The sequence below is a fragment of the Xenopus laevis genome, chromosome 1L (genome assembly GCF_017654675.1).
Source record: "Xenopus laevis strain J_2021 chromosome 1L, Xenopus_laevis_v10.1, whole genome shotgun sequence".
Taxonomy (NCBI): domain Eukaryota; kingdom Metazoa; phylum Chordata; class Amphibia; order Anura; family Pipidae; genus Xenopus; species Xenopus laevis.
The window spans coordinates 214,219,526-214,240,889 of NC_054371.1; the positions used below are offsets into that span (position 1 = coordinate 214,219,526).

At 38.7% G+C, this 21,364-nt stretch overlaps 1 protein-coding gene across 2 annotated transcripts in view; it reads left to right on the top strand.

Annotated features, from left to right (window-relative positions):
- Positions 1-21,364, top strand: part of LOC108718404 (FYN-binding protein 1) — an 84,766-nt gene that overhangs the window by 27,408 nt on the left and 35,994 nt on the right. For both annotated transcript variants that reach the window (XM_018266284.2, XM_041569509.1), the window contains exons 3-9: positions 10,517-10,697; positions 12,198-12,232; positions 15,551-15,570; positions 16,897-16,943; positions 17,850-17,976; positions 19,602-19,758; positions 21,159-21,300. In XM_018266284.2, coding sequence (XP_018121773.2) covers positions 10,517-10,697; positions 12,198-12,232; positions 15,551-15,570; positions 16,897-16,943; positions 17,850-17,976; positions 19,602-19,758; positions 21,159-21,300 — 709 coding nt within the window. The remainder of the gene's footprint in view (positions 1-10,516; positions 10,698-12,197; positions 12,233-15,550; positions 15,571-16,896; positions 16,944-17,849; positions 17,977-19,601; positions 19,759-21,158; positions 21,301-21,364) is intronic.

Here is a 21,364-nt window from a genome sequence, read left to right on the forward strand (position 1 = left end):
TACACAAGGTGTGGGAGTGGGCAAGATCGAATTAAGTGGGTGAGAAATGTGGTATTGTATGTGGTGGTGCGTTTGGTAGTTAAGCAGAGTGAGGGTAGGCTTCTCGAAAGAAGTGCGTTTTAAGAGATCTCTTGAAAGCAGAAAGGTTGGGAGAAAGTCGGAGAGACCGTGGGAGAGCGTTCCAGAGGAGGGGTGCAGCCCTTGCAAAGTCTTGAATGCGAGCATGTGAGGAGGTAATGAGAGAAGAGTTGAGTAGCAGGTCAGTAGAGGAGCGGAGTATATAGAGATGAGTTCAGAGATGTAGGGTGGGGCAGAGTTATGAAGTGGTTTGAATAAATAAAAAGTAACAATAACAATACATTTGTAGCCTTACAGAGCATTTGTTTTTAGATGGGGTCAGTGGTGACCCCCATTTGAAAGCTGAAAAGAGTATAAAAAAGAAAAAAAATGAAGCCCAATTGAAAGTTGTTTAGAATAAGCCATTCTATAACATACTACAAGTTAACTGGTGAAAAATGCAGCCATCGCACTGAGAACACTCAATATCTGATCCGCACTGTACATGGGTGTCTGTGACAAATAAAAAACCTAACAAGGGAAATAGCACCTAGTAAGTGGGAATAGAGCATCTCTATTCTATCCTATTACTGTTACAATCTTGTTGAAGCATTTTTATCCTGTGCTGTAAACAGGAAGGAACAACTTACTTCTATAGTTGTTATAGGGAACTCGGCCGATTCTAATGGCAACAAATGTTGAGAAAAATTGTGCATTATTAGCGCACAGAGCAGCATTTAAATCGCTGGATGTCAGTTTAATAACAGAAGGAGAGATGGATTTCTTTCCTTTTTTTCTATTTCGTATTACAAATAGCCCCTTTTCTTTAAAAGTGGCCCTTTTTTTTCCATTTTGTAGTTGTTCCTGCTGTACTTCCCCTTCTGCACTCGTGTGTGACTGGTAACACTTCTTGTTTGGAAACTTCCCAATATGTGCGCAGACACAAGTACTGTGAATATTTCAGGCTTCGGGGGCATTTCTGATCACCCTCTTTGTTTCAGAAACTCTTTAAATGGTAAATACAGCACATAAATATATATATATGTATTTATAGTTTATTTATATAGCGCTGCTTGAGACGCAGGGTTGTACAACAGCACAATAAAGAACAAACGGGGTTGTTGCTATAATAAATACAAATAAAAAGTACCATAACAATAAAGATTAGAGCTTAGGGGTTTATTTATTAAAGTCAGAATTGATCTCAATATTTTCTGCTACAAACTCCGATCAAATCCGCTCGGCTTTTTCACTCTTATTTATTATTACATTTTCCCGGAAATTTGCTTTGCTGGAAAAAAATCCGATTTTCGCAATTATTTTGGATTTTTCCATTCCGATTTTTTTCACCCGAAAACTTTGGGGTATTGCACCAAAACCAAGTGCCCATCAAAAAAATCATTGTGACTCCTCCCATTGACTTATTTGAACCCTCGACCGATCTGAGATGCCGGAATTTTTCATTCAGACTTTTCCGAATAAATTAATAAATTCCGAAAACATTGTGATTTTTTAAAAGTCAGATTTCATTTAAAAAAATCACAATTTTTTTGTGATTTTTGCATTCGGAGTTTAGTAAATAACCACCTAAGTGTCAATTATACAAGAGTATGGAGGTCCCTGCCCCGTAGAGCTAAATGAATATTAAGGGCAGATTTATCAAGGGTCAAATTTCGAAGTACAAAAAAACTTTGCCCATTGAATTAAAAAACGTTGAATTCTAATATCGAATTTCGAAGTTTTTTCAACAAATTTGGCAATCCTGTGGTCTTAGAAAAGTGCTCTGGAAGGTCCCCATAGGCTAACATTGCACTTCGGTAGCTTTAATTTGGCGAAGTATGAAGTCGAATTTTTTTTAAAGAGACAGTACTTCGATTATCGAATGGTCGAATGGTCGAATAGTCGAACGATTTTTACTTCGAATCATTCGAATTGAAGTTGAATGGTCGAATATAGCCTATTCAATGGTCGAAGTACCCAAAAATTTACTTCGAAATTCTAACTTTTTGAAATTCGAACCATTCACTCGAGCTTAGTAAATCTGCCCGTAAGTACCGTAGGCAAATAAAAAAAAATCGGGTTTACTTATCATCCATTTAACTCAAATATGCAGGGAAATGTCTAAATATATTTTATAGGGCGTTTATTTAAAACAAATAGAATATTTCCTTTTTAGGAAAGTAAACTATGAGGATTATTTACTAAACTCCAAATACAAAAATCACGAAAAATTTGTGATTTTTTTATAAAATCAGACTTTTAGAAAATCACACATTTGTTGGAATTTATAAACCCCCCAGGATAGAAAAGTCTGGATCTGAAAATCCAGCATCTCAGACCTGTCAAGGTTACATATAAGTCAATGGGAGAAGTCCCAATGATTTTTTGATGTGCGCTGGGTTTCGTGCAATACTCCGAAGTTTTCTGGCAAAAATCTGAAAAATCTTGAAAATTTGATTTTTCCTGCAAAGCAAATTTTCGGGAAAATTGAATAATAAATAAGCACAAAAAACCCAAGCTGATTTGATCGGAGTTTGTAGCAGAAAATATTGAGATAAATTCCGATTTCGATAAATAACCCCTGTGTATTGAAATTTACAATAAATGAACAAACAAAGGATATTCAATGAAACCTTCTGATCAGACGATCCTCCTAAAAAGACTTTGCATCTTAAAGGCGTAGGGAACAAATGACATGTAAGAACGGCTGATGAATGATAATAATGACTTCTGATAATGCAGGGCCTATTAAACAGATGGGACCTTTGGAAGTGTTTGACTGGAGGGAAGGGGACAAGGAATTCCTGAAGCAGAGGCTTGAGAGATATTTACAGTCAGTGATGTGCTGAGGTTCTGAGATGAGAAGAAAGGCAAAGGTTATAAGCACAATACAGGGAGCAGGAAGATGATTTAGAGAGTGATATTTCATTTAGTAGCTAGGTCAGTTTTTCATTTTATTTCTGTTACGTTTGGTGTAATTGTACCACATATCACTGAAAAACAGGTCCTCATGCACTCGTATATTAAAGTGGGTTTTCACATTTAAAGCAGAACTAAAGCTAAAATAAAGAAGTAACTAGAAATGCAACCACAGCCCTTTAGCAGTAAAGATCTGTGTCTCCAAAGATGCCCCAGTAGCTCCCCATCTTCTTTTCTGCTGATTCACTGCACATGCTCTGTGCTGCTGTCACTTACTGAGCTTAGGGACCCACTCACAATATACAGTACACATAGAATAGAAATGTCACAATATAAGGCTGAAACTTTAGGCTGGTGCAATATGTTCATTATATAAAATATGGTATTTTATGCCATATTAATTTTTAGGGTTTTGTTCTCCTTTAAATTAACTTTAGTATAGCTTTTTATTCAGCAACTCTCCAGTTTGTAATTTCAGCAATCCAGTTGTTAGGGTCCAAATTCCCATAGCAACCAAACTCTGATAAGAGACTGGAATATGAATAGGAGAGGCCTGAATAGAAAGATGAGTAATAAAAAGTAACAATTACGATACATTTGTAGCCTTACAGAGCATTTGTTGTTACTGTAGACAGGGTCAGTGACCCCCATTTGAAGCAACTTTTGAATTTCAAAAGTTTTTTTAGTTATTTGCCTTTTTCTCCTGACTCTTTCCAGCTTTTAATTCAGGGTCACTGACCCCATATAAAAACAAATGCTCTGTAAGGCTACAAATGTATTGTTATTGTTACTTATTACTCATCTTTCTATTCAGGCCTCTCCTATTCATATTCCAGTCTCTTATTCAAATCAGTGCATGGTTGCTAGGGTAATTTGGACCCTAGATACTCCATTGCTAAAATTACAAACTGGAGAGCTGCTGAATAAAAAGCTAACTCTCAATAATAAAAAATGAAAACCAATTGCAGATCGTCTCAGAATATCACTCTCTACATCATACTAACAGTTAATTTAAAGGTGAAGAACCCCTTTAATATACCAGTGCATGAGGACCTGTTTTTCAGTGATATGTGGTACAATTACACCAAGGGGCACATTTACTAAGCTCGAGTGAAGGATTCGAAGTAAAAAAACTTCGAATTTCGAAGTATTTTTTTGGGTACTTCGCCATCGAATAGGCTACTACGACCTTCGACTACGACTTCGACTTCGATTTGAATGATTCGAACTAAAAATCGTTCGACTATTCGATAGTCAAAGTACTGTCTCTTTAAAAAAAACTTTGATGACATACTTCAGCAGTTTAAACCTACCAAGGTACAATGTGGGGCTCTTCCCCATTAGTTTTCTAAGTTATTTTTGATCGAAGTAAAATGCCTCGATCGATCGATTAAAATCATTTGAATCGTTTGATTCAAAGGATTTCATAGATTTTTCCTTCAATCGATATTCGAATTCGTAGGATTTAACTTCGAGGGTCGAATTCGAGGGTTTATTAACCCTCGATATTCGACCCTTAGTAAATGTGCCCCCAAATGTAACAGAAATAAAATTAAAAACGGATTTAGCTACTAAACGAAAGAGCTTGCACTTCTACTGTAAGATGGCTCCTGCCCTTGTGCCGTCAGCATTACACAGATGTGGAAGTTGCGTCTCTTTGTTAAATAACCCCATTATCTCCGCCGAACACGTGTTCATGGAAACCTGTGTCTGTTAGACAGTTATGGTTTAATATGAGAGATGATTAATCAAGTGCAGTAGCTGCATCAATGGAGGAATGTGAAGACCCAGCAGCCGTCTGACAGTGAGATGCCTGTGGTTACTAATTTTTGTGGCTACAGGTGATAATATCGAATGAAAGAACGGCTTCATTTTATACACAACCCACACAACTCAACGAATACATAGAAGTAAAATCTTTGGGGCTTATTTACTAAGGATGCACCGAATCCAGGATTCGGTTCGGGATTTGGCAGGATTTTTCAGTAGGATTTGGATTCGGCCCAATTCTCCTGCCCGGCCGAACCGAATCTTAATTTGCATATGTAAATTATGGGCAGGGAGGGAAATCTCATGACTTTTTGTCACAAAACAAGGAAGTACAAAATGTTTTCCCACCCCTAATTTGCATATGCAAATTAGGATTCGGATTCAGTTCGATATTCGGCTGAATCTTTCGCGAAGGATTCGGGGGTTCGGCCAAATCCACAATAGTGGATTTGGTGCATCCCTACTAATTACTAGTGATGGGCGAATTTATTCGCCAGGCGCGAATTTGTGGTGAATTCCCGCGATTCACCAACGGCGAATTAATTCACGGAAATTCGCCGGCGTAAAAAAAAATGGACACCGCCGTCCGTTTTTTTGGAACGGACGCCAGCATCAAAAAACGGCCCTGTTTCGCAAATTTTTCGCCATTTTGCAATTTTCCTGCAAAATCCGCAAATTTTCCAGCAAAGCCAAACGCCCCAAATTCGCCCGTCACTACTAATTACCAACATTTTTCATTCATTGAATTTTTTTCTAAAAATGTGTGTTTTTCGTACTTCTCTAAAACGCAAAATATTATTATATTATAAAGTGTAAAAGCCACAAAGAAATTAACGGCAAGTAAAGCAGTTGAGGTCTTAGAGAAGTCAATGGGAGCTGTGCTGATCCTACTGGAACTTTTATTAGCCACTCATACTTTTGTCAGCCTTTTTTTCACTAGTAATTGTCCAAAAAACTAGCATTTTCAGTGTTTTTTGTATTTTTTTAGTGCATCGCATATATTTGGATCTTTTACTAAACTACAAGGAATTCATCATTTTACAGAAAATGAGTGTATTTGTAGTTTCTAAAGCCACAAACATGTGAATGCTGATAAATGGGCCTCTATGTGTTATATGTGTAATGCTCTGCCCAATGCCTATATTGAATCATATGAGATGGCACAGCCAGGTTGCATAGAATGCTTTTTAAATTACAGGTGAGATGAGATCCAGAAACCCATTATCCAGCTCACAATTACAAAAAGGCTGTCTCCCATTGACTCCATTTTAATAAAATAATAAAAAAAATTTAAAATTATTTATTTTTTCTCTGTAATAATAAAACAGTAGCTTGTACTTGATCCCAACTAAGATATAATTAATAGAGATGGGCGAATTTGACCCTTTTAGTTTTGCCAAAAATTTGCCGCCGGTGAAATGTTGCCGATGCCCATACAAGTCTATGGCGTAATTTCTTTGGCAAAACAAGGCAAAAGAATTCATCCATCCCTAATAATTAATCCTTATTGGAAGCAAAACCAGCCTATTGGGTTTATTTCATGTTTAGATTATTTCTTAGTAGACTTAGGGGTAGATTTACTATGGTTCTAATGTTAAATTCGAACATTCGAGTTTAAAACCACCAACTCGAATTTGAAGTTGAATCCGAGATTTATCACCCCCCTACCATTGAACTAACTCAAATTCAATAGGTCTCCACCTAAAACCTGCCGAGTTCATGTAGAAGTCAATGGCAGAGGTCCTCTGAGCTATTTGAAGACGTTTAATAGCCTTCCTGACAATCGAGAGAAAAACTTGATTCGAATTGCTTTCGTTAATTAATTAATTAAAAAGTAACAATAACAATACATTTGTAGCCTTGCAGAACATTTGTGTTTAGAAGGGGTCAGCGACGCCCATTTTAAAGCTGCAAAGAGTCAGAAGAAAAAGGCAAATAACTATAAAACTTTAAAAAAATAAATAATGAAAACCAACTGAAATGTTGCTTAGAATTGGCCGTTCTATAACATAATAAACGTTACCTTAAAGGTGAACCACCCCTTTAATATCTTTAGGAGTGGTTCCTGCTTTGGGAGGAGGGTGGGAATTGTAGTTCACCTGTAGTCTTGCTCTCTTCTTAAAACCCCACCCTATGATTTACCGTTTTTTAAACTAATGGTAAGGATGACGATTTTTTCTGGGTGATCACTCAGGGTTGTTTATTGTATATCTACAGCAGGGATCCCCAACCTTTAGAACTCGTGAGCAACATTCAGAAGTAAAAGAAGTTGGGGAGCAACACAAGCATGAAAAATGTTCCTGGGGTGCCAAATAAGGGCTGTGATTGGCCATTTTGTAGCCCCTATGTGGATTGTCAACCTACATTGGGGCTCTGTTTGGCAGTGCACCTGGTTTTTATACAAATAAAACTTGCCTCCAAGCCTTGAATTCAAAAATAAGCCCCTGCTTTGAGGCCACTGGGAGCAACATCCAAGGGGTCGGAGAGCAACATGTTGCTCACGAGCTACTGGTTGGGGATCACTGATCTACAGCATTGGACTGGCTTCCCCCTGCCTTAAGTTATAGTATGTTATAAAATGGCTAATTTTAAGCAACTTCTCATTTGCTCTTCCTTTTCATAGTTTTTTTTTTAAGTATTTTGAATTTTTTTAATTATATGGAATTTTCCAGCTTTCAAATAGGGGTCACTGGCCCCCATACTGTATAAAAACGAATGCTCTGTAAGGCTACGAATGTATTCTTATTGCTACTTTTTATTACTCATCTTTCAATCCAGGCCTCTCCTATTCATATTCCAGTCTCTTATTCAAATCAATGCATGGTTGCTGGGGTCATTTGGACCCTGGCAACCAGATGGCTGAAGTTGCAAACTGGAGAGCCGCTGAATAAAAAGCTAAATAACTCAAAAACCATAAATAATAATGAATGAAAACCAATAGCAAATTGTCTCAGAATATCACTGTTTACATCATACGAAAAGTTCATTGTTTTTCTTTCCGCCTCTTTAATAATTCAGTGTCCTGAAAAGAAAGAGTTAAACCTATGAGATGAAAAAAAAAAACATATTTGTCCCCGTAAAACTGTTTTGCCTTTTATTCAGTATATAATAGAATTGCTCTTGATATGGAATTTCCCGAAGTGAGAGCTGTGAGAGGGGTGTGGGTTTGTGAATGTGCCCTGCAGCTCAGCTCCGTTTCCTCACACAGTCTCTGCAACTGCACAACAACAGCCATACGTGGGCACGCAGCAAGGGAAACCGGCAACCTCTGTTTGTGCAAGACACTCTAATCGGCTTATCGAAATTGGTCAGAAATGGAAAAAAACAGTAAGCATTATGGCAATCAAAAATGGGGAAATCAGAAGGATTCTCAGAATTCTTATTCGTCAAAATTTTCCCGAATTCGAATTCACCTTTGATCAAAGCTGATTAACTTGTCAGTTCAACTTGTACAAAAACATTCATTTCCTACAGTGCACAGTGGTGATTAGCAGCAGCAGCATTGCACAATAACATTCAACCTCATTGTTACTCCCCAGAGCATATCACATGCAGGGGATGCATATCCAGCGCTGAAGAGAGATTGTTGAATATAAGACCCTCTTCAATGGGTTTCTGAACATTGACCATTGTTATCAATGTGTAAAACTCCCTGACGGAAGATACGTTTTATTAGGGTTTAAGCAATTGGGCAGATTCGGGGCGATTTAGTCGCGACAATCTCCCCGAACTGCCTTCCCCCTGCCTGCTATAATGATATATCTTTGGTCGTAGCCATGCAACAATAAAGGCTTTTTATTTATACAAAATGGTGCTGTCCATCATAAAGATTTTGCTGTACTGATTGGATTGTGGCCACTATTGGAACGTTCACCTACGCAGTGGAGGAGTGTGTGCTGACTTGTATATTTGGCAATGCACTCGCGATGCTTCGATTTCCAAAGTTGCCTCACAAGGAAACTTTGGGCGACTTCAGAAATTGAAGCAGCGCAAAGTAATCACCTCTTCGCCCCGCAGAAGAGGCGATTAGTCGCCAGGCGACTGAATCTCCCCGAATCTACCTGTGCGCTTGAACCCTTAAAGGGGTAGTTTGCCAGCCATCTCAGGTCATTGTGCCTGATCATGTGCTTTCAGAAAAAGCCAGCACTTCATGATGGAACTGTTTACAGATAAGCTATTATTTCTCCAACTCAATGTAAATGAAGGAGTCACAGTGGGACTTGGATTTTTACTATTGAGTGGTATACTCATATCTACCAGGCAGCTGTTATCTTGTGTCAGGGAGCTGTTATCTGGTTACCTTCCCATTGTTCTGTTGTTAGGCTGCTGGGGGGGAAAGGGAGGGGGTGATATCACTCCAACTTGCAGTACAGCAGTAAAGGTGGCTAAAGGTTATAAGAGCCAAGTCACACGACTGAGGGCACCTGGGAAACTGATAACATGTCTAGCTCCATGTCAGATTTTAAAATTAAAAATAAAAAAATCTGTTTGCTCTTTTTCAATGCAGAATTCTGCTGGATCAGCACTATTAACTGATGTTTGGAAAAAAACATATTTTCCCATGACAGTATCTCTTTAAGTTAACGTTTAGTATATTATAGAATGTCCCATTCCTAGCAATTTTAAATTGGTTTTCATCATTATCGTTAAAATAATGATTTGCTTTCCTCTTCTGCCTCTTTCAAGCTTTAAAATGGGGGTCACTGACCCCGGAAACCTGCGAGGCTACAATTTTATTGTTACTGTTACTTTTTATTCCTTATCTTTTTTATTCAATCCCTCTTCTATTCATATTGCAGCCTCTCGTTGAAAACACTGCCTGGCTGCTTAAGTAAATAAGACCCTAGTAACCAGATAGCTCCTGAAATACCAAAGCCAAATAACTGAAAAAACATAAAAAATAAAGACTAATTGCAAAATTGTTAGGAATAGGGCATTCTATAACATACTAAAAGTTAATTTAAAGGTACACTAAAGGATTGCACAATATTTTCAACATAAAAGAAGGTTGTGTTTATGGCCCTTTTCAGGGAGCAGCGGGTTTAGTTCTCCTTTAATAACTGATACACACAACGAGAATTAACGAGAGGTCTTTTTAATGTAAGATGGCAAGTTTCACATAGATGTTTTGTTGTAAAGTTTACTGGTTTTTATACTGGGCTGTAAATAGGCTTTTCCAGGGTATTGGGCCTTATCAATGATAATCTTTTGTTATATATAATTAGAAAATGTAGAGTTAGGATACTGTAGAGTACTGTACGTTTTTGAATTAAATAAAAATGTTGGGAGGTATGGAGTTATTGATAACATATGATAATAACAACATGATATCCACAATGTTTAGTATATCCCATGCATCTAATTCTCTGTTGGCAGGTGCTACTGTCTCCATCTTGCCCCGTTGTTGCCCTGTTGCACTCGCTGTCCCGACTATAACTACCTACATCCAGCGGTGTAACTAGGGGACAAGGGGCCCGGGTGGAAAGACTGCACCATGTGTATGTTCTTACTTTTACCTTTCTAGCACATGGAGCGACTCCAGTAGCCCTACTAGGGTGAGGGGGTGGGCCTGAGTGCAGTTGCCGTCATTGCTCCCCCATAATTACAATACTGCCTATGTCTATTGCCTTGTGCACCACAGCTGGTACCTCTTTTTCTGTCTCTGAAAGACACATTACATTGGCAGTTAAGACAAGGGGCTACAAATCATGAAAATGCCTTGGGCCTTTCAACCTTCCAACCTAATGGAAATATATTTTTTATTTCTTAGGTGGCAACAAAGCAGCTCAGAGTGAACACAAGACATCAGCCTTATCCAGCGCATTACCACCCCCTCCTCCATCTCAAATATCTCCAGGGGCACCTCTTCCCCCACCTCCAGTTGGTTCTGTATTAAACAAAGAGCCAGCAAGCTCACCACCGGTACCTAACTTGCCTCCTCGAAACATCCCGTAAGTAATGGTACTTGTTTTATCTTTTCATTTAATGTATATGGTAGGGGACCTGCTATCCTGAATGCTTGGGACCTGGGGTTTTCTGGATAACAGTTCTTTCTGTAATTTGGATTTTCATACCTCAAGTCTACTAAAAAAAAATCATTTAAAGGAGAAGAAAACCCAAACGTTAAAAAACCCTACCCTCCTAACCTACATAGACTCCCCCTCCCTCCTCCCCCCCCCCAGCCTAAGTGTAATGCCCCTAAGTCTTTACTCACCCCTCCGTGCAGATTCTGTCCAGCTGAGTTCACAGGCAGGCCCAGATTTGTGACAAAGGCCCGGGCCTAGAGCGACAGAATTTCAGGGGCAGCATGTCGCCCTGCGGCATTTCTATTCAGTTCAAACACTAGAGACACCCTTCTCAGTGCTGCTCCGGGCGCGACTCTGCGCAGATATGCGCATGTGCGTATCCATTTACAACAGGAAGGGGAGGTGGCCCGAATTTGTGGATAGGCCATCTGGGCCTGGGCCTAGGGCGGCAGGATTTTAGGGGGGCGGTATGCTGCCCAACCACACCCACATTGGTTCAAAAACACTGGGGATGCGCTGGAGATACAATCATTTTTTAAATTTCCTGTGCGCCAATCCCCCTGGAGGGGAGAGGGGCGATGAACGGCAGTGGGCCTAGGGGCGCCCACTATGTAAATCTGGCCCTGCCTCGACGGCAACAAGGAGGGCAGCAACATGGAGGTAGACACCAACAGGGAAGGGGACAGGGAGGGAACCGAGAATAGGATGACCCAGAGCCAGCCTAGGGGCACCCAATTTATAAATCCGGCCCTGTTCACGGGCAACGTCTTCTTCTCTTCGGTAATCTTCAGAATGAGACCGACATAGCGGCACGTGCGCAGTTGGAGCAATTTTCTGTTTCGCAAATTTTTCGCCATTTCGCGAATTTCTCAGGAAATTCACAAATTTTTCGGCAAAACGCCCCAAATTCACCCATCACTACTCTACAGCAATTTTATTATAATCTGGCTATTACCTGGTAACTAGAAAATCTACCTAGAAACTGGGGCAATGACCCTGGTGTCCAACATATTGCAAATTTTAGGCTAGAGAAAGGAAGAATAGTAAAGCAAATTTATTGCAGTACAAGTGGAACTCCAGCAACATTTTCTTCAAATCATTGCTGGTTTACTTAGCTCTGCTCAGCAAAAAAATTTTTTGCCTGGGGGGGATGGAGAGACTACCCAATCAAGGCAGACCAAGAGCCTCATTAAGTGAACATGGGCAAATCATGTCTGCGCCAGATTAAACAAAAGGCTTCTTGATTGGGCACATTTTTGATAACAGTATATTTTATTTCTATAATATCTCATTCCATGTTATACATTTACTGTAGATTGCTCAGTTAAGCAATAATGAAAATATAATTAATGCAAAATTAAATATATCTACTCTAGTTCCTTGTCAGTCACGGAAACATTTTAAATGTTGTTAAACTCTTTACAGGATACCCACTGATGACAATTACGATGATGTGGAAGGTATGTATTCTACATTTCTTTTAGGTCAATATTATGTGTCCTCCAAATTCTAGTTGGAATAGAAGGAATGTCCTTTAGATGTGTTCAAAATAGATGCATTGGCCTTGTAGTCAAGATATAAGGTTTGTATATTCATTGATTTTGTATCCAGGAGACAAATGCATGTGTAAATCATTTTTCCACACTTAGGGGCAGATTTATCAAAGGTCAAGGTGAATTTGCGATTGAAAAAAAATCGAATTCCGAGCAATTTTTTAGTGTACTTCGACTAGTGAAATCGAAAATTTGAATATAGAAATTTATTATGTACTGCCTCTTTAAAAATTCGACTTCGACCATTCACCACCTGCCGAATTGCTGTTTTGCCAATGGGAGACCTCCTAGAACCTATTTGGAGTCAATTGGTGGACTTTGAAAAATCTCATTTTTTTCTGGGAAAAACTTCGGATCGAATTCAATCGAATGCGCTATTCCTTCGATTCGTACAATTCGAATTTGCTCGAATACGGACCTATTCGATCAAAAACAGAGCTATTTGACCAAAAAGAACCTTGATTTCGGTTGGTCTTTTTGCATTCGAATTTCGAAGTTTTTTCAATTTGAAATTCGACCCTTGATAAATATGCCCCTTACTGTATTTGATATTTTGACTGCCAAGGGAATGACAAGATCACTTAGATCTTCATAACAGTCTACAGCAGTGGTTTCCCAACTGTGAGTCTGGTCTCTCTAGAGTTGTCCAAAACAGCCTTGTCTGAAGAACTTTTAGGGCAAGATTTGATGGTGAACATTTACTTACTGTATATGGAATTGACTCTTTCCACCATGTTTTCATATATATTAATCCTCCTTACAAGCTAAGCAGAGGGCCCAACTAAATATTTGGCCGCAAAGGGGCTAGAATCAAAACATTCCAAAGAGCTTTGGTCTATAGCAGGGATTCCCCAACCTTTAGAACCCGTGAGAAACATTCAGATTTACGGGTTAGTTCACACAAAGAGATTCGGGGGAGATTTTGTCACCTGGCGACTAATTGCCTCGTCTTCTGTGCGCCTATCTCCCTGAACTGCCTCAGCGTGTTTTCCCATAGGCTATAATGAAAAGTCGCCTGCGCTAATGCACACGCGGCAATGCTTTTGCCATAGTCGCCTGAAGTTGCCTCAGTAAGGCATCGCCGCATGTGCTTTAGCGCAGGCGACTTTTCATTATAGCCTATGGGAAAACGCTGAGGCAGTTCAGGGAAATAGTCGCTCAGAAGACGAGGCAATTAGTCGCCAGGTGACAAAATCTCCCCCGAATCTCCTCGTGTGGCCTTACCCTAAAAGGAGTTGGGGAGCAACACAAGCATGAAAGATGTTCCTGGGTGCCAAATAAGGGCTGTGATTGGCCATTTAGTAGCCCCTATGTGGATTGTCAACCTACATTGAGGCTCTGTTTGGCAGTGCACCTGGTTTTTATACAACTAAAACTCGCCTCCAAGCCTGGAATTCAAAAATAATCACCTGCTTTGAGGCCACTGGGAACAACATCCAAGGGGTTAGTGAGTAACATGTTGTTCATGAGCTACTGGTTGGGGATCACTGGTCTATAGGGATGGGCAAATTTGACCCGTTTCGTTTCACCAAAAATTCGCCGCTGCCAATGCCCATTAAAGTCTATGGGCTTCAAAAACATTTTTTTGACGCGCGTCTTTTTTTTTTGGACGCATGACACCATACAATATAATATATTATGGGCGTCATTTTTGCGGCGAAACAAGGCGAAAAAATTCGCCCATCCCTACTGGTCTATAGTATTATATTACATGATGCATTATACAAAACTTTATTCATGTCAACTTCATCTTTCACAATGTTGGTGTAAACAGAGGATAATTGTTTGGCTGTGAGACCATATACAGTATACTGCTTCACTGTAAGACATACTGGTGGCTTTTTATGAAAATTTTTATTGTTTCCAAATATTCCTAGTCATTCTTTTATTTTATTTTTTTTACTTTAATAAAAATTGAAACGACTGTACTTTGCCTCATACTGAAGCACTGAACTGTTTTACATTGTGTTTTACAAAAACCAGGAATCGTCTATTACAGAGGTTGTCAGACTTTATCAGTTCAAAGCTCCCTTGGAGGTTCAACATTTGTTTGGGCCCCTTTAGGAAATAACAGAGTTGCAGATATAGGGAAAGAATTAGTATATAAATGTATCAGATATTCAGCCACAGCAAGAATATATTCTTTTATAAGATTTCACTCCTAATTTATCACCCTAACTCGGCTTCAAGCTGTTGTTTTTTTTGGGTAATAAAGGAGAACTAACCCCTAAAAATTAATATGGCTAAAAATGCCATATTTTATATAGTGACCTTATTGCACGAGCCTAAAGTTTCAGCTTGTCAATAGCAGCAATGATCCAGGACTTCAAACTTGTCACAGGGGTCACCATCTTGGAAAGTGTCTGTGACACTCACATGCTCAGTGGGCTCTGAGCAGCTGTTGAGAAGCTAAGCTTAGGGGTCGTCACTAATTATCCAGCAGAAAATGAGCTTCCCCTGTAATATAAGCTGATGCTACAGGTTTGCTGATTATTAAACTCTGATGCTAATTGCACTGGTTTCTGTGCTGCCATGTAGTAATTATCTGTATTAATTACTAATCAGCCTTATATTGTGACATTTCTATTCTATGTGTACTGTATATTGTGAGTGGGTCCCTAAGCTCAGTAAGTGACAGCATCACAGAGCATGTGCAGTGAATCAGCAGAAAAGAAGATGGGGAGCTACTGGGGCATCTTTGGAGACACAGATCTTTACTGCTAAAGGGCTGTGGTTGCCTTGGGCTGGTACAGAAGCCCAAAACATAATGTACAACATTTCTAGCTACTTCTTTAATTAGGCTTTTACTTCTTTAAGGAGAGCAAATAGGCATTTTCATCAAATATCACCCTCATTGTCCTTCAGGCTGAGCGCCTTTGCCACTTCTCCAAGCATTACCCTTGGGGAGCCTCACAGTTTGGGAACCACTGATCTATGCTGAACACTATTTCTGTCTATACTGTATGTAATCAGAAATAATATCTGAAAAATTACAAACATCTATTTGAATTGCATTTTATAAATAAAATTGCAAGTATGCAAAACTCACCTTGACTTGAGGAGCATCTCCTAAACCAGATTAATTTTTTATCCTTGTTCCCATAAGTGTGAATTTGAGTCTGTGACTTTACTGCATCTGTAATGCCCTGATATCTGTTAACGGTATTAATTATAATCGCATGACAATAGTAAACTGATAATGTATATCTCAAATATGTTTTTCAGGTCCTATTCCTGAAGAAGAGGTAAACTGAGCATAACATCTTTCTTTGCAAATCTTTTCTCTGCTACTTACATAAAGATCTAGGAATAGAAATTATCAGTATAAGGACCACTCCAATATTTTTTTTTTAATTCTGCCCATTATCTACCATTAGTCTGATATTGTAAGGATACCTGGTGGGGACACACTCCTTTCTCTCACATTAAGACCTGGTGGCATCCGAGTAGTGGAGGGCTCCTCCCAAAGCGAAAGGTGGCTGAACCTTGGTGTCTGTTCTGGGTTTTGTGATACCAAACTTAACATATAGTGATGGGCGAATAAATTCCCACGTTTCTCTGCCGGCGAATAAATTCACGAATCTACTGTGAAAATTCACCGGCGTCAATTTTCAATTTTCACTATTTTTTCATGAAAACATTCCAATTGCTAGATTTTTTAGTGAAAACTTTAGAATTGCTAGATTTTAGTGAAAACGTGTGAATTGCTCGAATTTTCCTTGAAAACTTTCGAATTGCTCTATTATTGTGAAAACGTTCGAATTGCTAGATTTTTTTGTGAAAACGTTCAAATTGCACGATTTTATTGTGAAAACGTTTGAATTTCAAGTTTTTTTCGTGAAAAAGTTCGAATTTCACGATTCTTCGCGAAATTTTCAGCACAGCGAAATGGGAGTTATTCGCCCATCACTAGTAACATATATTGTAGTAGCTAAACTGTAATCACATGATTCATTTTGTAGTAACTGTACAAAAAGAGGGGGAGAAGTCATGCTTGGCTGGTAAAAGTATGACAAATATAGAGGGTATGGAATAGGTCTACAGAACTTTGGGGAGGATGAGGCCTCCCTTGCTGGAAGTGGGATCTGAATAGTAGAGGGAGGTCGAGGTCAGGTCTCCTTCCCCCTGTTTGCTAACTGGGTTGGACAGCTGGAGTCACTACTTACCCTGACTCCTATACCTCAACTGTAGGTTCACAGGTAGATATCTCCCATGACCTACTAGCCATTAAATTGACTTTAGTTGATTTAAGGAAGGAATCACTCTGTTGTGTTATATATACCCTCTTTCATGAAGTTCTGTGCTTATTGAAAGTACAAGTTTTTCTCAAAGATGTTCCAGGTCAAATAGGTAGATATATGAGGTCTGGGGTGAGAAAGGAATATGAAAACATTTTTTAATAATATTCTGTATTTTGTTTAACTTAGTGATGGTATTGAAGGGCTTAGGGCTTTTCATTGCTTTACGTTGTATTGCACGGCAAGAGGCATGAACAAGAGCCCAAGCGTGGCTGCTTGGAATTGGTTTTGGTTGTACAATATATCAACTAACTTTATTTTACTGTGTTCCAGAGCACAGACAGTGATGGTGAGTTGTATGAAGGAATTCCAGGAGAAAGGTACGTGTTTCACATGCATGTTTAAATTGTTTATAAACATACATACAACAAATACATATGTGGTCTACAGCAAGGATTCAGTTTTATTAAAATAAAAGGTCAGATATAAACATTACGCACGATCAACAAATGATAGATCCCCTATACTGTAATTGTATAACTAAATTCAAATTCTATCTACTCTTGACTTAAAGTGGACCTGTCACCCAGACATAAAAAGCTGTATAATAAAAGTCCTTTTCACATTAAACATGAAATTCAATTTCTTTTTTTTATTAAAGCATTCATAGCCGTTGTAAACTCATTTAAAAATCTCAGCTGTCAATCAAATATTGCCTGCCCCTCCTCTATGCCTTAGGCAGACAATTACTTTCACTTTCCATTCAGCACTTCCTAGATGTCACTGCTCTCCCCACATTCCCCCGTTCTCTTCACCAGTTAATTGTGTAGCCAGGACATGGGGATGGACATCAGGTCCCCCATTCTGGTGCACAAACAAGATTCTGAGATGATACAAGGCTTGTCTTAATAACAGTGTCCACAAAATGGCTCCTGCCTGCTTGTTATAATTATGAATTCCCAGATGGAAGGAAACAAGATATAAATAATTTTTACAGTGTAATTAAAGTTCATTTTGCTTGACTAACACGATAAAATAGAATTTGGAATAATTTTCTTGGGTGACGGGTCCCCTTTAAGTAACCAAAAGTCCCACATGTAATTGATACACTGAGATAGATAGATAGATAGATAGATGATAGACAGATGGGTGGACGGACAAATGGACAGACAGTTGGAGCGATGGGCAGATGGATGGATAGACAGACAGAAGGACATCACAGTGATAAAACTCTGTAGTGTGCCATTGGCCTTTTGGTGTTATTTATTTATTTATTTTTATTGCAGTGAAGCCTTTGTAAGACCACAAGAACCAAAGAATGAGAATAAGGAAGAGAAGAAGAAACTGGAACAGCAAAGAAAAGAGCAAAAAGAAAAGGAAAAGAAGGAACAGGAAATAAGGAAAAAGTTCAAAGTATGTGTTGCCATGTTGGCCTACATTATGCACCCAACTACATTCAAATACATTTCATTATTGTTGATTATTGACTTCTGGTTATCAGTCTTCCTAAAGTTTTCATAGCAGAGCTATATACCAGTGGTCACCATAATGTGCTTAAAACAATCAGTGCTTGTTCTGGAAACCACAGCCTGGAACAATCCATAGCGGAGCCAGTAACGTTTAGGACTTGCAAGGTTATAGTGTTGTAGTTTCATTAGTAAGGGGCAGATTTATCAAGGGTCGAATTTAGAGTTTATGAGAGTTTATAAAAATTTTAACTATTCCCTTGTCGAATTACACTAAAATAGACTTGAAAATTCGAATTTTTAATTTCAAATTTTCACTTCGACCCTTGATAAATCTGCCCCTAAGTGTCTACCTCCAGTGTTACTATTTTACAGAGAGTCATCCCATTCTAGATTCTCTGCACAGGTATGGGACCTGTTAGCCAGAATGCTCGGGACCTTGGGTTTTCCAAATAATGGATCCTTCCATAATTTGGATCTTCATAATTTTGTGGGGTTATTTACTAAAATCTGAATTTATCTCATTGTCCCAATAAAAAAACTCCCATGCCTGCTATTAGCTTATTTATTAATTTAAAAAACTCGATAAAACTGAGCGAAAACCCAAATCACTAAAGCTTTTCGTGCATTTTTCACAAAAAGCTACATTTTTCAAGTTTTTGCTCGAAACCCTGATAAAGTTGGATTTTCAGCTAAACCCAGAGCCAACCATGAAAACTTCGAATTGAAAAAGGTACCTCTCCCATTGACTTATACAGGACCTCAACAGATCAGAGATGGCGGATTTTCGGATTTAGACTTTTTGCATCATCGGGGTATAATAAATCTAGGGAAAAAAGGTTTTTTCCCTCTAAAACTTATAGTTTTCTAGTGAACAAACTCAAATTTTTGAAGATTTCATAACTCAACTTTTAATAAATAACCCCCCTTGGTCTACTTTAAAATCATTTAAACATTAAATAAGACCAATAGGCTGGTTTTGCTTCCAATAAGGATTAATTATATCTTTTTTTAGTTTACTGTTTATTATTAAAGAGAAAAAGGTAATACTTTTTAAGAATTTGGATTATTTTGATAAAATAGTCTATAGGAGAACCTATGGCTTTCCCATCATTTGGAGCTGTCTGGATAACGGGTTTCTGGATAATGGATCCCACACCTAATAGTTTTATAAACTTTTCAGATGTTATACTCAGTGGCGCTATCCAGTGATAGTTTTTTATTTATTATAATTATTGTTTTGCTTTCAGCCATGCTTCATTATCAATGATTTGGAGGGACCAATGATACTAGCAATAAGAAAGGGGAACTACAATGATAGAGCATGTTATTATACTGTATACATTTCAGGCTGTCTTGCATTTTGTGGAGTATCATTCAAATCACAGTCTGATGTAATAGACGTTAGTTCATAGCCCAAACAGGAATCATTAAATCTATTTCATGCTGTTTAGATCTGAAGGTACATTGTTCTCTTGTGCTTTGTCAGTACAGTGCAACTGATTGCATTTAAATCTTTGCCGTTCCTTCTCCTTTCTCATTAATTACATTTCCCCTTTATTTCCATCTCAGCTAACAGGTCCAATTGAGGTCATTCACCAAGTAAAGGCTTCCACCGATTATAAAGGTGGGAAAAATGAGCTCAGTATAAAGGTGGGAGATCCAATTGAAATCATTCGCATTACGAACAATCCTGAAGGAAAGTGGCTGGGCAGGATGAACGGCTGTTGTGAGTAATACTTTATATAGAACTTTATGTATAGCCTGAACTGCAATACAGTATGAATTCACTGGGCAAGGGCAAGGTTCATAAGAGGGTTCCATGAGTAGTGATGGGTGAATTTCTCCCGTTTCGGCAAAAAATTCACTAGACGGCAAAAAATTTGTTAAACTGAAAAATTTACACCCGTGTCCAATTTTTGACGCATGTACGAAAAGTTGCTTGCGTAAATTTTGACGCTGGCGTTAAAGTCAATTGGCGTCCGAATAATGTTAACTAGGGATGGGTGAATTGTTTTGGCTTGTTGTGCCGCGGAAATGATGCCCACAGACTTGTATGGTGTTTGGTGTAAAAAAAAACGATGGCGTCCAAAAAAATGACGTGCGTCAAAAAAAAATTCTATGGGTGTCATAGACATTTTGCAGGTGCCAAATTTTTGGCGAAATAAAGTAGGTCAAATTTGCCCAAGCCTGGTGTTGACGCGCAATGATTTTGACGCGAGTGGCTTTTCAGATGTGTGTCCAAAATTTTTTGATGCGGGTGAATTTTCGTGGGAGATTCACAAATTTATTCGACTGTGGCGAAAGCGGAAGGTTGTTGCGAATTTGCACCAGGTGAATTTATTCACCTATCACTACCCGTGAGCAATATTCAGAAGTAAAAGGAGTTGGGGAGCAACACTAGCATGAAAAGTCTTCTTGGGGTGCCAAACAAGTGCTGTGATTGGCCATTTGGTAGCCCCTATGTGGATTGTAAACCTACATTGACAGTACACCCGGTTTTTATAAAACCAAAACTCGCCTCCAAGCCTGGAAACCAAAAATAAGCACCTGCTTTGAGGCCACTGGGAGCAACATCCAAAGGGTTGGAAAGCAACATGTTGCTCGAGCTACTGGTTGGGGAGCTCTGGAGTAGGGCTTTTCAGGATTCCAAGCCTCAGAGCACATTCCCTTAGCTAGAAAATGACATGTCTTGAAGCATCTTCATTAAGGAAAGTGAGACCCCACACAGGAATGGCTAGTGAAAAGGAATAGAGAGAAGGTCTTCTCACCTGCCATTGATGTATGTGTGTGGCCATATCTTTGCATTGAGAAACCAGACTGTATGGTGGTACTTATATATGATTAAATGAATTTGCTTATATCAACGTATTTTTACATTTGAATAATTTAAAGATAAAATACTATATATCATTTTGTCACATGCCAGAGGCTGGAATAGATACAGAGATAGATGGATATGCTCAACTTGTAGCCACCATCAAATTCATCACTACGAGCCATACATTAATGGGAAGTACTGCAAGCCAACAATGACTCCTCTGGGGGGGGGGGTATAGAGTGGGGAATAGAGTAACATGGTAAATAATATCCAATTATTAACATTATTTTTACGAATTGCCTTTTCAGATGGTTATATCAAAACAACCATGGTGGACATTGACTATGATTCACTAAAAAGGAAAAAATCCACAATGCATGTGCCCAAACCTTTAAAGCAGGAAGCGAATGATCAGGAGATATACGATGATGTTGAGGACAACAATAGCACGTAAATATCATATTTAATTTTACTTATGCTAAACATTAGCTTTCAGGTGCACCGCCAGTGCTTC